This window comes from Dermacentor albipictus, chromosome 5 (assembly GCF_038994185.2).
Source record: "Dermacentor albipictus isolate Rhodes 1998 colony chromosome 5, USDA_Dalb.pri_finalv2, whole genome shotgun sequence".
NCBI lineage: Eukaryota > Metazoa > Arthropoda > Arachnida > Ixodida > Ixodidae > Dermacentor > Dermacentor albipictus.
Genome location: NC_091825.1, coordinates 169,970,104 through 169,986,690, shown reverse-complemented (window position 1 = coordinate 169,986,690; position 16,587 = coordinate 169,970,104). Strand labels below are relative to the sequence as shown.

The 16,587-nt window shown below is 44.6% G+C and overlaps 1 protein-coding gene across 2 annotated transcripts in view; it reads right to left on the bottom strand.

Annotated features, from left to right (window-relative positions):
• Nucleotides 1-16,587, bottom strand: part of LOC139060239 (activating signal cointegrator 1 complex subunit 3-like) — a 462,385-nt gene that overhangs the window by 210,324 nt on the left and 235,474 nt on the right. For both annotated transcript variants that reach the window (XM_070539311.1, XM_070539312.1), the window contains 3 exons: nt 10,677-10,845; nt 8,696-8,916; nt 8,083-8,335 (listed from right to left, as the gene is read on the bottom strand). In XM_070539311.1, the coding sequence (XP_070395412.1) occupies nt 8,083-8,335; nt 8,696-8,916; nt 10,677-10,845 (643 nt within the window). The remainder of the gene's footprint in view (nt 1-8,082; nt 8,336-8,695; nt 8,917-10,676; nt 10,846-16,587) is intronic.

Here is a 16,587-nt window from a genome sequence, read left to right as displayed (position 1 = left end):
GCAGTGAATAGAATTGGAGAGATTGTGCCTCCTTGTCTGACCCCTTTCTTTATAGGTATCTTCCTACTTTTCTTGTGTAGAATTAAGGTGGCTGTGCAATCTCTGTAGATATTTTCCAGGGTATTTAGGTAAGTGGTCTGAGCTCCTTGATTATGCAATGCCTCTATGACTGCTGGTACCTCTACTGAATTAAATTCTTTTTTGTAATCTATGAAAGCAATATAGAGAGGCTTATTGTACTCTGTCCATTGCTCGATTACCTGATTAATGACATGGATGTGATCTATTGTAAGGTATCATTTCCTGAAGCCAGCCTGTTCTATGGTTGACTAAAGTCAAGTGTTGCCCTTATTCCATTGGAGATTATTTGGGTAAATATTTTATATAATACTGGAAGTAAGCTAATAAGCCTATAATCTTTTCAATTCTATAACACCTCCCTTTTTGTGGATTAGTATAATGTTTGCATTCTTCCAGTTTTCTGGGACCCCTGCAGTCAAAAGACACTTCGTATAAAGAGCCGCCAGTTTTCCAAGCATTATGTCTCCTCCATCTTTGATTAACTCGACTGTTATTCCATCTTCTCCTGCCGCTCTTCCTCGTTTCTTGTCTAATTGAGGTATCCTGACTCCTCTAGGTACTGTACAAGTCAGTATAGAATTCTTCCACTGCTTTTACTATATCTTCCAGATTGCTGATGATATTACCTTGCTGATGTTTTAGTGCATACATCTTGGTTTCTCCTATGCCATGTCTCTGTCTCACTGATTTCAGGATGCATCCAATTTTTACGGGTTCTTCAGTCTTTCCCCCGTTATAATTTTTAATATCACTTATTTTCTCTTTGTTGATCAGTTTTGCCAGTTCCGTGCATTCTTTCTTATCTCTTGAGTTGGACACTTTCATTCTGACGTGAAATTTCAAACTTTAAATGTTTGTGTTGTTCAATTCTAGTGCATATATAGGTACCTCTGAGAGAGTATTAATGGCGAATGTTACCTTGATCATATTTTAATATAGTTTTAAAGTCAGCAGGGACAGTTGATCTGAGGTGGCAGCACCTTGCTACGTTGTCATCAATATAGCATGTTTAGGGGCTCCTCGGGCACTCTTTGACATTTTTTTGGCTCCGTAAATGTCTTTGATGTCATAGATCAGGATGCTGGTGCAAAGCACGACTCTGACGAGCATGTGACCATGACGATGCCCCACAATGTCGTTGGCCGTGCCCGCTGTTAGCTCCTGCTGGGCTGGATGGTCAAGACACCCTTGGACGTCTTGCATCCGGACCTCCAATCCACAGCTCTCCTGAAGCAGCTGCAACAGAAACTGGCTGCTGACTGGAGGTGTTGTTCCCGGCCTTTGCGGAGTCGGGGGCTCCACTCTTCAACAGGAACTTCTGTCCTGGCCCACCCTAGTTTGTCGGAGAAGTTGCATCTCCTGCCAGCGCCTCATCGCTGCTCATCGGCATGCCAGAGGGAACCACGTGGCACCAGTATGCCGACCATGTTAAGCCTCGCCTCGGGAGCTGGCTTGCACCCTCGACTGCCACTTCAGAAGTCCAGCCCGCAGGGGGACCAACGGCAATACCAGTCACTGCCACCGAAGCACCGCCCACCTTGGAGGCATCAAGTGTTCCCAGGTGTGTGGCGCCCGTTGGGCCATTGTAATGTTCGGCGCCACTCTCAAGGCCGGCCACTGCGGACCCTCCGGTTGGAGGAAGGCTGGCTTAGGCAGCACCTGGCGTTGCCACACCCGACCCGTCAACACCGGTGCCCAGGCGGAGCACTCGACCACGGAGGCCGCTGGACCATTACTCGCCTGGATAACAGGTGTCGTCGACCAGGCTGGGACGGCAGCAGAGCCTCGACCAGGCATGAAGTTAAGTTTTTTATACGCTGAGCCTGGATGTATTTTGTTTGTATTGAACAAAGAAACACGGGGATAAGGGGTGTGATGAGCATGTGGCGTCCCCTCAGGCATAATCTTTATTGGCCCACCAGGCTATTGCCCACCAGGCTCGATGGCCAACATTGGTCACCGCACCAAATAAACACCAACGAACACAGCTCGACGAGCATACAGTTCTACACCATTTGCGTTGTGCATACATGCAATCAGATTACACAAGGTTCGGCGACAACAGACAGCAGATAGAAGCATTGATAACATTTCTTAGACGTTAAAAGCGCTCACCCGTAAAAGATAAATGTGTTTACGTGTCAATATTTTCAAGATGAATGATTAAATTGTTAATATTCACTTTTCATTCTTGCTTGGCTGTTGCCTCTGCTCTGTCCCTTAGTAGCTGACATAATTTCTCAACTTCTTGCGAATCTTGTTTCCAGTTGCCAATTATGCACGAGAAGTGCTGTACAACTAGGGAAAAGTCAGATGAGGAAACGGGTGACATATTGCTAATCGGTTTAACATTTATTGCAGGGTTTGATGATGGACGCTGTTTCTCATTTTTTAATTTTCCACCTTATCTAACCCACATCACGGGTATGTTCTGAGGATCTGCCAGCGTCGTGGCAAGCCGTCACTCGAGGAAATAATGAAGCAAAAGGAAAAGTTAAATGCAAGTGGCGTTTTCTCCAGCTGCAGCTCGTTCCACAAGTATAGATACCAGCTGACTACGAACCGAATCACTTTCCTAGTGCCTGGATCAGTCTAAACAAAAGAAGGTTGAACTAACGAAGCAGCAGCGATGCCCGTGACAGTTATACAACGATCATTTGCTCTCGCTGAAGAGTCCTGCACATGTGAAGAAACTACTTGCTTGCTTCTAATGGTCCAATTGTGCTCTCATTTAACAATGGTTCATAATGTACTATGTAATAACACAAACTTGCTAATGTTAACAATACTACAACGTGAACATAGTTTTCTATTAATTGTGATAACGGCTGTTCCTTATTCAAAAACTATTTGATATTCGATTTGACTTACTTCTGGCATCATACAATTCGTATTTGATTCGGACTCAAATATTGCTTTTGCACACCCCTAGATACGAGAGGCGGTGAACATTTGATTCTCTTTTTTTTGACCCACGCAGCTTCTTTCTGTGAACAGCATGCCACGCTCACAGGTGTGCATACTACCTGCATCGTGTTCCCACAGGTTATAGATGCTCATTCTTACTTGTGGTGCCTTTTCACATGGCTCAGGTTTATGGGGTGATAGGTCCTTTTTCTGCAGTTGGTGAAGGCATTGCTGCTAGGCAGCGTTCACTCCATCTCTCCGTCATATGTTTGGGTGGCGAGCTCGAAACCAATGTGTTGTAAGAAGGCTGTCGATGTTAACGAAATGCATGAGTTGAGTAATGGCCAGCCGGTCTATATAAACTAATGCACATTCACTTATTGCTCTTATGAGGGACCAATACTGTTTTTCGTGCAAAACTTTTCTCTGGTCATAGGCGGGGTGCATTTTCGTCCACCAGCTGCAGCCCCAGCTACTTCAGCAAAGGGGCAGAAGAGAAGTGCTATCAGCAGAAACAATTTTCTGAAATCAAAGCCGAAGCAGGCTGGCACAACATTTTACTCATGTGAGACGTACCCAATATTTTGATTTTATGTGCTCTCGAATATATGTCCTGTCGAATATGATGACTGAAAGTGAACCCATCACGCCAGTGGACAATGTGACCGCTGCGAGTAGGTATCCTCAAGCAATCATTTTCGGAATATGTTCATGTACGCATGATATGGCATCATGGCATTGGATGCGTCGGAGGTCATTTGTTGAGCTGTGCAAAGAGTGAGTTTGGCCCATTGTGCATCCTGTACCTAGTTGCGCGAACTCTCACTAAACTGATCTTATCTCCAAATGCGATCGCTTGAGCATACTGCTTCAGGTCTTCAGCAAACGTAAGTGCAGTAAGCCCTCTTTATAGCAAAGCCGCATTGCTCGAATTATCAGCTTATTCGAAATTTCTTCCAGTCCTGACCAAAACACATGTATTTTAAACCAGATTACTCGAAGCATATCGATAAGCTGCTCCGCTTAAAGTGAACTGTCAAGGGGCGCACTAGCACTCATGATGGAGCTCCGCACCGGGAGATTGAGCGACCCCTTCTGTCGCCAGCTATGATATCATGCCACCTGTGCATCCTTTTCCTCCATGTTGCCCCTGTGTGTTATTAGCGGTGAGCAGGTGCACTCTCACAGTGGTGCTCACGGCCTCTCCTTCACGCTCCACCACTTGCCCTCTCACTTTTTTTTTTATCAAGGCGATTGCACTGCGCAGCATGCTGGCTGTCACGATCGCCGGATCCACGATCACCATGAAGAGCAACTGTCATGGCGCTGGCACAAGTCAAAACAAAAAACGGCGGAAACAAAAGGCACGGCTGGCAGCACGTGGACGCTCACGAGTTTCTTTCCACAGCGAAACCAGCTGACCAGCAGACAGGGAGACACAAATAAGCCTCAGATCTCTTCACCTGCCCTCGCTCGCTGGCCCGGGTGGCAAGCTAAAACAATGTCGCTGCCTTTAGCTTTAATTAGGGGGCTTATTCGCGCCGAGTGAGCGACCCCCTCAGTTGGCATACCCTTTTCCTTCATGTTGCTCCCACACGCTATCAGCACCGAACAGTGGTGCCACCACGGCACTGTGGAAGTAGTGCAAAGTGGTACAGTCTAACGAAATCTGTGTCACCTGCCGCATGCTCGGCATGTCCCAATGTCACCCAATATTGGCTTTCTCCCACATAATGCGCAAAGCAGCCAACTGCAATCAAGAAATTCGATATCGATCTGGCTCAATCATGATCAAAATTACACCACGTAACACCCGCATTAGACTTCTGCAGCTTTGTACTACTTCAGCTCTACATTTTTAACATTCGTGGAGTACAGTAGAATATCGGTGATACGATCACGCCTGATACAAACTTCAGGATAATATGAATTTTCTAAATGTCCACGCCTAAGTCCATTAGCTTACAACATGCTAAATTTCAATGTTGCAAATTGTTTTTCGCACTCCGGTGAATTACTTCCACCATTTGAGTGAATGATACCAACAATTCATGTTCTCGACTGTCCGTGCCTCATGCCTTCACTGGTTGAATGGTATCTAGTGGCCAGAAAATGTATCATATGATTGCAGTTTGATGATGTACTGAATGGCATAAAATCATGTTTTGAGGGAACGTGTCAACTAGCAAAAAAGAGAACTGTATTGCGTCAATTTTTGTGCGCTCGAGTGCAAACGTTGGCACTGGGATATTTTATGAAACGGGATCATATCAACAAGATTTTACTGTATTTGTTCATTTTGAATACTTAGAAAACTTCAAATACTGAAATGCAAGCCAAAGCAAATATATCAAATTACATGATACTCAATCAAGTATTCGGAAATATTGAATATTCACACACATCAATTTGCATGTACTAAGGAAGTTTTGATGCTTAATGGTCAAGCAAATGCACAGAGAAAACAATCTCACTGCCATGAACATGTTGTTTTACTTGTGGGGAAGCTCGACTCCCTCACGCCCCTTTATCTTGTTTTCCCCTCATGGCGCTCGCTTCTCCTGTAATCCGGCTTCCCCTCGCATAGCCAAACGCCGCCAGCTGTCGGTGTAATAGCAGAATAGCGTAAAAGATGGCGCGAGTTTTGCGCTGCTAAAGCTACCTAATGCAAGGTTACTCAGAAGCAAAACGCCTGACAGTTTTCATAAAAAAGCGCTAAAGACGAAGTCGAAGGAACACATACGACAGGTTTGGTGCTACTTCCAACTGGTATTTATTACAAACGGTCATCTATTTATGCTCTGCGCATCACGTACATCATGCACTCCATTACCATATACACAAAGATTGAAATGAATCCTATCATACACACAATTGTATGGTCAATAAGTTAAGGTGTCTAGATATCTCGACAGAAATGTCACTTCTTTTTTCTTGCAAAATCAAAGACGTACAGCTGACGCACTTGTCGCCTTTTTTCCTTATAATAAATGTCTCACCTATTTCTTTTTCTGTTTTTGTGTTTTCTTTTTTTTTACTCAGGAAGGTTGTGTCGCCAAACATGGGTGTGCATGCGCACTTTTCGCAGTGCTCAGCCAAGTGACTACCGTATCCTTTTCTGACATCATTGTTGTGCTGTCCAGCCCTGTCATTGAAGCATCAGCTGGTTTGTCCGATATAAATGCGTCCACAATCTAAGGGTATTTGATACACAACATCTGAAGTGCATTCGGTGTAATAGGTCAGGTGATTAGTGCGACATTGCATGCGTTTCTGGTGCTTCTTATTTTGAAGGTTACACGCTGCTGACAATTAACAAGGCGCTGAAAAAACTAGATTGACATTGTGTCGGTTTGCCATATTTTTCAAATTATGTGACGCTTTATGGAGGTATGGGATTACATGTACAGGTTTTTTGTCGTGATCTTTAGTTGGGCACTTCTTTCCCCGTTTTAATTTTTGAAGCAATGTTTCACAGACTGATGAATTGACAGACACTGGAAATCCAGCAAGTTTCAATCTGTCTACTTGGCTAGACATACTATGCTCAATTTGGTGAACACATGACTTTTGGAAAGCAGACTGAATGCACGTGGTGGCTATGCCCCTCTATCAATTTTGAATGTGCGCTATCAAAAAGCAAAACACTTTTCTTTGATCTTGGATTGTATCTCCAGCATACGTGGTCATCTGATGAAAATAAAATTTTAAGATTTAGAAACTGAATACAGTTGTCAATGGGTAGTGTAAAAGTAAACTTGAGCCCGTGAAAATTTGGTGAAAATTTTTGAACAGTCTGCTACAGCATCGTCAAGACACCGGACTGATGAATTGTTAAGCACTATTAGATAGTCATGAACATACCTAAATACATGAGTAATTGATTTTCTAGTTAGTTCCCCAATAACGCGGTTGTCAAAGGATGCTAAAAAAAATATTGGGGCTATCGACGAACCAATACAGATTCCTGTGCATTGAATGTAATAACAGCCGTTGTGACTAATGGCAGTTGACTCCAAGTAAAATTCTAACAAGGTTAAAAAATTGTCGCAGTTCATGCATACTAAGTTCTGGAATTTCAGTTCACCCACTTAATCAACAATTTTTTCACGAACCTTGTAAGAGTAGCCTCTTTCTTATTGGCTTGGGGTATACAGAGTGTGTGGACGTCTCGTATGCCGGCCGGCACAATTCTGCGGAACTGTCCCTAGAAAGCCTTCGGAATGTGCCACTGTTTGCGTGATTGTACACACAAACAATTAGGCATTCGTGCCTGGCGTGGGGCGAACATATTCGCTCGATATCCTGTTGCAGTGAGTCAAACTTTCTTGATTAGGAATTCAGCTGGCTAGTTTGGTGTATAAAAGCCACAATAAGTGCCCTTGTGATTGTTTGCACTACTGCATTGTCCTTACTTTATCCCAGGAGCACCTTTGAGACCCCCCAACTTAAGGCCGCTTCTAACAGTCACCAGTGTATATATATCACTGTTATCATTATCTTGAAAAGCACACGAGCTGCTCTAAAGCATATAGAATGCTGTCACTTCGATAGCAAGATAGTCCTACCATAGTCCGATTCCGACTGTAATCATGTTACAAACCCTGCAGTACATATAAATCTGACTTGTGTGCCATCGAGTGCTCTAGAAGGTATGACGTATGCATGAACAGCCAATGGGCACAGGCTGTGTCACTTGACTGTACAAATGACGACAGTGCTTCTCACAATCGTAGTCATCTTTAAACAATGCTTTGCTTTGAGAGCACAATTTTTATTTTTTTTAATTTTTAGGGCACGATAACCCCCCCCCTCTCTCAAAATTTGATTGCTCTATTTAATCTTTCTTAGTATACCTGCTTCTTCACAGTCGCTACTCCTCGACTCTATGTAACATGGTTAAGAGCAGTGTGGGTCACATTGAGCAGTATGGGTCACATTTTTATAAATAAGTGACGTTTAGTACTAAGATGGTCTTAGCTGTGTAAAGTATCGCAATGCTGCTTTTTACATCACACATCATTTGCTTCATGCAGGCACAGACACTTTGCAGCCTCAGCTGCTCCATTCCAATGAAAAATGTGTGCCACCTACCCAGCAAATGGATCTCATCGATGATTATGAGGGACACCTGCTTGACGTAGCCCCTCGTATGCCAGCTCCTGCTGATTCCATCCCACTTTTCCGGTGTAGTAACAATGACGTCGGCACTGGTGATGACACGGAAATCTGGGGTCACATCGCCAGTCAGCTCTGCCACATGCTTCCCCATCTTCTCTTCGAACCGAACCTTCCAGTCTTCAATCCTCTCCCTGACCAATGCCTTCAGAGGAGCGATATACACAATCTGCAAGACAGACACAACTGACCCTTTTCACACTGACCCTGCTTTGTCTTTCCCCTACTTACAGCAGCTAGTCACTCAAGGAAGAAGCGAGCCTACAGTATGACAGGACAGTCGAAAGAAAGGCACAGTCAGACAGCGTTGTGTCTGGATTCTCTATGCATATTCCTGTAGACGTTTGAATTGAAGAGCAAGGACACGAGCACATAAGACCCCACACAGAATTGTCATGCAAAAATGTGGAAAAAAGAGTGGCAATGCTCGTTACGGAACTGCATGCAAGCTTCAGAGGTGGCATTCATAGGCTTTTCTTTAGCTGGCCCCACATGCATTCTACGCGAAAAGAGAGAGGAAAAGAAGGACCTTGGATTCTGGACTGATGTTGAAGACACGAAACATGGCAATCTCGGCTGCAATGGTCTTCCCCGAGCCCGTAGGAGCGCCCAGGAGCACGTTGTGGTCCGCGTGGTATAGCGTATGGAATATCTGGGTCTGGATCGGGTTGAAGTGGCTGAACCGGTACAGTAGCTCGTACGTTGTGTTGCACAGGGCGGAAACAGGCAGTGGCTGCAGGTCAAGCAGCTCTGCACGAGGCCATAGTGACAGCAATCCGGAAAAGCACCACACTTGGCCTCTGAGAACATTTTGCTCCCCAAGCAGGCAAAAAAAGACAAATGTGAGGATTTCCTTCTTAACAGATGCATCACAAATAAAACGAGAGTAAAAATAAGGCATTCTGTTCAACGAAATGCTTGAGACATTCAGCAATTACCTCAATTATTAATCCCACAGCCCTGACACTACGACGCCAAAGAAAGCTTGGTGTCCCTTGACAATAGCAAAACAGTGTGGCAAATAAAGCATAGCACTTCTCCAAGCAGGAAACAATGAAATAAAATATATGTGGTACAAAGTGACAACTGTAGTTGGTTCACTAAATCCTTGCTATAATGAAGGCGAAGGGGGAGCCATGCTTAGCTTGATACATCTATTACTTGGTTATAAGAGTGGTCCCCCCTCATTACCGACAATGGCCACCAGTTACGGGTGTTGTTGTTATTAACCAAGTGGCAAGCCAACACAAACATTTGCTGTTTGTGTAGTTTGTACCTGGTGGAAACGCGAAGTAACTATGCACTAACTGCCAAATGCAAATTTGCAACTCCTAACACGCGCAGATTCAAGCTCTGAGGCGATGTTTTGAGTAAGCCTGGGACATCCGGAGCTGTTCACTGGCGAGTTTCATTTACGGTGTTCAGCGGTCTCCTGCCTCATGTCCCCTTATATGCCGATCTTTTTTGCACGACCTGAGAGCTCTACTGATTATCTTCAGGGTTCATACTTCGCTTGGTGATGATGTGCTACCATAAGCAGAAAAGAAACTTCCATTCACGCCAAGAAGGCCGCCCATAGGACATCTCGGTCCAGTGCTACAGAGCAGCGCAAGACAGTTTACAACGTCGGATTTTTTTCTAGTCTTCTTCTTCACTGTGGAGGTCATAAAGACAATCTGCGAAAATGGAAACAGATATGCTTGGATGCACAATTCTGTGGTTGCCCAGCTATGAGGAGAGCTATCAGTCCTGGAAAGAGGTGCATGACTCCAGACAAAATGGTGAAGTATATTCCTTGGACCTCTCATCAGACCGTCCTCAGAAAATGCCAAAAAGGCGAAACGGCGAAATGTGTTACGAGGACTGCAAAGTTGAACAAAAACCAGACATCTTGTAGGAAAAATGCAGAGCACACCTATGCTTCACAAAAAACCAGGAACAGCTTCACTGCATGGCATGAGTGATAAAGCAGTTCCTGGTCTTGGTTTCTTTTTTTGTATCCGAAAAATAATGATGTACTGAGCATTTTTCAGACACTGTTCCTCGGTTATTTATCTTTAAAATGTATATTCTGAATTTCTTTTGATATTTATGTTTTTGTAGATATCATATTATCTTATTGTTTTTATCAGCTAGCAGCAAAACTGGCGCTTTCTGGAGCTTTTATGTTACCTAATAAATTTTTGTTTTGCAAGGTATCTTTTCGGAAAGAGTATTTCATTGTGTACAATATGCTATGCTGCAATGTGTGCTCGAATATTATTTGTAGAGGTAAAAATTTTTTTTTCTGAGACCTATAAAGGAATGTCTATTTTCTTGCGGTAACCAAAGAGTTAAAGAATAGAAGGGCTAAGATTCATAAGTAGCATATTTAGTGAATGCATATGGCTCCCTCTGTCGCTGCAACCCAGTCACAAATGAAGCAAGGTTTAGCAACAATGAGAACACTGTACACCCCCCTCCCTAATTTTGTCACAGGTAATGGCTAACGACTGGAAAGGGATACGCACCAGTGTGTGGTGGGTGTCGTTCGGGCAGGATGAGGTGCTGGAAAGTGAGTGGGATGGTCTGGTTGGAGCCAAGCCAGTAGTCCGAGTCCACACGCACCAGGTACTGTGGTGGCAGCGGCTCCGAGATGGGAATGGTGAACACCACATTCTGGCTCTCCCGCTTGATCACCTGCCCACGACACGATCACAGCAGGGATTAGAAGTGTTAGTGGCATTTGGAGAAAAGGGCAGCACATTTTGAAAAGCACATTCCATGGATGGCAGCCATGCTTTCTTTGGCTACTGCGCTCACAACACACTGGTCCTGCATCATACACACAAAGATTATCGCAGCCACAAACAGATGACATCCTACAGTGAGAAAAATCCACCCTGCTGCTTATCCTGACTTTTCCATTTGTTGAATGTGGTGTCTACTTGAAAACCTGCCCAGCCACCCTACGATATCCTTGCCTGAGGAGCAATAAGAGGTAGCCGGCTTTCATGACTGCTGTAAAAGGACAGCTCCTAACTGCTCAGATGATGCAGTCGATGCAGAGCAGAAATGACCTTGGGGTACCGGCACTGACTTGGGATGTCTCGTGCGCACGCTTATCCTATGTAGGCATTTGTGTGTAGTGTTAATTGGCAGGGGTGAACAAATACTGAATAGTAGATTTCGAATAAAAAATTTATTCAAATTAAGCAAAGAAAGCTGAATATCGAATATCAGAAAATTTATCACAAAATTTAATGCTGACAAATTTTGCGTAAGAAAACATGGTGCTGCCCATACTCGAGAGTCTCCTAGCATTGTGTGGCAAGTATGCATAAAGCTATCAGTAACTCTGGCACCTAGAATTCATGATATACGGTATAATCCACTCTTATTAAAGGAAATGACAAATTAGTATGCCAGCACTGATTACAGTTCAATTTTAGTACAGCACACACCACTTGTAAGTTGCCGAAGTCGCGAATATCTGTATTATGAGCAGCAGTGCACTATAACCAAAATAAGATTTTTCAAAGGCAGCAAATATGCAAAACATGTAGATCAAGCATCCATGCTTATAAGAGAACTGAAGCATGCGACTGGGATGTTTACATCTGTTTCAATTTACAAACATTGAAAGGTTAACATCCGAAGATCCGCAGTTTTCGCATACAGCAAACAAAGCAACACAGAAAAAAAAGAGAGAGAGAGAAGAGAGACCTATTTAAAAGAAAGCAAGACGGTGACCAATTTTTCAGACCTGCTCGATTGTTTGGAATACGCGACAGCACCACCACTAACTCCACAGAACTAATGCAGAACACTAATGTAGAACAGCAACTGAAATTTTGCACACCGTACGCAGCCTCGTTCAATTTCTCAGACTGATCCGTATGCTCGATGTCAAAAACATGGCAAATGCGATCCAAGTTGCTGCCTTTCGTGTGTTGCATGTGCCACCCAAACACTGATTTTCGTTGATAAGGTGCTCCCTCTGCTTTCCAAATGCCACACAGCCACTAAAACACTATGCACCAAGCTGCAACTGTGGTCGCTGGTTACCAACGAGGCAGTGTTGTTAGGCCTACCTCGCGTGGGTGTCAGGTGGCATGTCGTATCAGAAAGCTTGCCCTTGCTTTGTGCATACCCGTAGATGATTACAGTTCCCGTAACTTGTAATAGTTTACGGAGCAGGACCGGATATAATTCAGACTCCTGTTTATCTTCCCGTAGTAGAACTAAACGTACATGCATATTGCTTATAGTGCAGTTGCACAAGATGAAATACCAGTTATAATTAGGTTGCCGGGAAATACCGCGGACAAGTGAGGCCACAAGTGCACTTCTCAATGAGGTGCGCCAGCTGAGAGGAGAGCGATAAAAGCGATGCGGAAGAGGAGGGAGCGTACATATAAGGAACGGAGAGGGAAAAAGACAATGCGACAGCAGCATGCTGGGTCAGTGGACAAGCGGGAGTTGCCTAGGCAGTGGAGGCCTTTTGCTCCCGCAGCTTGTCAGCAGTGAGCAGTCCACCGTGAACTGGAGGTCCAGGATGTGGCCATCGCCCTCGGTACATTGGCGCTCTTTGGCTCTTAAGTTTGTATGTGGAAAGTAAATTCAGCTGCCGACTTATTTTTCCGACACGGATGCACTTGAAAAAGTCTCTTTACTAACGGGCAATTTGAAAAACGAATTTTGATGGTAAAATCAATTCATTGTTTTTCACAACTCCATCACTGCAGAAAAATTGGTCGAGGCCATGAATGTGTTTCACACCCGTTCACCTGTTCGCGTTCACCTATCACCATGCGCATTGTCACGAAGTGAAGATATCGCATGTGCGACATTCGTGGTGCTGTCAGTTTAAACTGTGTTATGCAAATTCATCAGTTCAGAATGTTGCCCACACATGAGCTTACGGCGTTCCTACCAGTATGTACCTTTAAAAACTATTGCTATTTGCGTTTGGGATAGTGGCTGGCTGATTGCCTGGAAACCCTCTGCTCCATGCGCGCTGCCATCACACGCAAGCAGCAACATGTGCACGTGTCTCTTGCCAGATCACCATCTATTTGTCTATGGGTACGAACTTACATAAAGGGCAAGCTTTCTGCTACAGCATGCCAACACACCCCGGCCTACTAGGGCAAACCAGCATGATCTCACTGGAAGTCAGCGACCAAAGTTGCAGTTCGGTGCGGACTCAACAAACTGCTTCACAGTGGCTGTATGGGTGTTGGAAATGAAGGAACCACCTCGCCAACAAAAGTGAGGGCACATCTCGGTCGTATGCTTCGATTCCCGGACATATGCAGCTGCTTGGTCTAGATGTCTTGTACGTGCACAGCCTTTGAAAAATGTTGTTTTGGTTATAGTGTGGTACTGCTTAAAGTGCAGAAATTTGTGCCTCCAGACTTTCGTTAAGCATAAGCTTTAAATAGTGATCAAGCTCACGGATTGAACTAAGGGACAGCGTGGTTGAAGAGGTTTGTGGGCAATCAGCTGCAGCAACTACTGTGAACACCTACCAAGTTTGTATGTGCGTGTACTGGCATGAACAGTGAAAGCTCAGGTGCTCACATGGCGTAAGAGCTCCAAACAGAATTTGCGATGCACAACATGAGCTGACAGCATCGCAAAGTCACTGACAGTAGCATGATATCTGCACTTCATGATGAACAAATATTTCGAATAGGTATTATTTTCAAAAAAGCACAACATACGGCAAAATTCAGAAAATGTTTTTTCTGCCCTGCTGGAGTATTACAACACTGCATTTACTTTCCACACACAAACCGAGGAGCCAAAGAGTGACAAAGCACATGCATTTAGAGCCCCTTGATCTTGGGCTTTACTCGCATTCGGTGTGGAGTGCGCACTGTTGACAAGCCGCCGGAGCAAAGGCTTCTCCCATCGCCTAGGCGGCCTAGGCAACCCGCTCGTGCAACTCGCTACTGCCTTTTCCATTCCTTGTTTGCTTGCTGTGCCTATCTTTCTCTTCACTCCCCTTCGCCCCTCTCCTCTTGGCCGGCACACCTGGTTGAGAAACGCTCTTGCTATCTCGCTCGTCTGCAGGATTTTCCGGTAGTCACATTATAACCTGTATTTTCTATCTGCACTATAAGAGGTATGCGCATATATGGAGTTTTATGAGAGGGTAAACAGGAGCCAGGAAAGACTGCACTATATTCGGTCCCGCACTATAAGTAGTTACGTTATAAGTGGTCTTATATGAAGGGGGTCTGGAAAGTACTTTCTTTTTATTAGCAGACTGTTTGTTGAATAGAATCAAGTGCATCTTTCCCTCTGTAGATGAAGAAGTGATGTTATGTTGTAATAAGTACAAATAAGATTCTCAGTTTAATAGTGGGCCTGTGTTTAATGGCAAGCTCTTATGGCATAGCAAGTTCTTGCTTTCCGGCTTTTCTCAAAAGCACAGAAGTGTTTTCTTATCTTTATGGCAGGTGGGTTTTGTGAATTACCGTTAAGCCGATTTTTCCGACAGACGAAGTGCAAGCTGAGCATTACTACAGTTAATATTTCCAGGACTTGTCATGGTTTAGAAAAATCTCCAGGTGTGAGTCTATGCTCCCATCTTCACTCTTTAACAGTTTCTTGCACCATCTAATGTTATTTACAACCAGCACAAAATGAAGCATGTCATCTGGAAGAAGTGCAGAGCGACTAAGGAGCTCTAATTGTTCATAGTAAAATATTTAGCGCGCACAATACACAAGGACACAGTGAAGGGGTCACACGAGCACTTACTCACAACTATATTATTTTCGGAAAGATACAGAACATATATATACCCCAGCTATCAGCGCTGAGCATGTGCAACAAGAGTGGTCAGTAAAACAGAAACAGATTAAAAACAGATTAAGAAGGTTCATTCAGTATTTAAAAAAGCAAATTCATTTTCAGTGATTGCGACCGATGGTTGGCTTATGCATTTTTCAGCGCACTTTTTGATATGAAATGCTTCTGTGATTTCCCGTGTTTGTTTTTATCTGAAAACAAAATGTCAGTGTTAAGAAATACCGGATCACAATGACATATATTACAGTGGTTTGACAAGTGCGACGAATGGTTTTCTTTACCGAGAGAACGTTCCTGTTTTTTTTTAGACGGGCGTTTATGTACCGACCGGTTTGTCCTATGTACATGTTGCCACAGGTCAATGGAAGCCGGTGTCCTTGTCTATTGTGCGTGCTAAATATTTTACTAAGAATTCGTACCAATTCGCTCAACTATCAGTTCTGCTGCAGCTCTAATTGTCTTGAAAAGCAAAAAAGTTCGGGACAAACTGGTCTCGTCGTGTCTTTTTTGCAAGTCTGCGTTTGACGAGCTGACCTCCTTGTTAGTCTAAATGGTTACGAGACATGCCTGTACTCACTTTGCCATTCCAATGCAGGTAATATTTTAGACTTGGCAAAGAGTACTAGTGCTTTCTTCTGCCCCACAGCATCCGAATTATATTCTGGAAATTGTCTTTCATTCCTTCAAAACTGCAATAACTGCGGAAGTACCCCACTTACTATGTGCGCATCATGTCTAATGCGGTGCCTGCCCCAGTGGTTCATGAAAGGCGTGGTGATTGAGGTGCCTTCCCACGCCTCGTCCCCAAGCTCGCACACTGTGCTTTTCTCAATCTCTGAGAAATGTCGCCTCAGCGGAAACATGGTGGAGAGGACTAGCAAGCTGGAACTCATTTCTAGCGCAAGCCTTGCTTTGCCCTCCTGGCAACGAGTTATCGCACAAGCATACGTCATTGGGATGCGACCTGATCTGCCTGAGTGGCAGCCTCACGTTGGGTGCCAGTTATGTAGAAGATGCACAACAGAGCAACAGTCGCAGCTCTTACGGGCAAAGGCTCATGGGAACACCGATCGAGTACGTACGCCCGCTGTGCTGGGGCTAACCGAGTAGGGTGATTCCACGAGAGATCAGACATGCATGTCTGCTTGATATTATGGTTCTGTCTGTTTTTTTTTATATGTAGGAATATTCAAACTGCACGGAACCGAAAATTTTATTCCCGAAAGGCGTTCCCAGCAAGCCAAGAAAATATTTGAAGGTGATGGTGCGAGCTGTTATATGTAAGAGGCATGCAGTGCAGAAAGGAAAAAGAGGACAATGTGCACATATCGGTCCAATCGGCACGAGCCCTCGAGGCGCGTCACCCGAGCTACGATTGAGGGAGAAGCGGTGCCAAGCTGGGATGATCGACGTGGCTCTGGGACAAGAAGGTCGTAGCGTCAGCATCACACTGGCGACAGGTGCCATGAATGCTCGGACAAGTCCGTGATGCTGGCGGTCTAGGATGTGGCCGTCGACCTCGGCAACATTCGAGCGAAGCTACTTGGACCTGCTGCAACTTCTCACGGCAGTGCCAGGCACTCCAGGAAGGATCCTCCTCCCGGAGTGCCTGGAAAG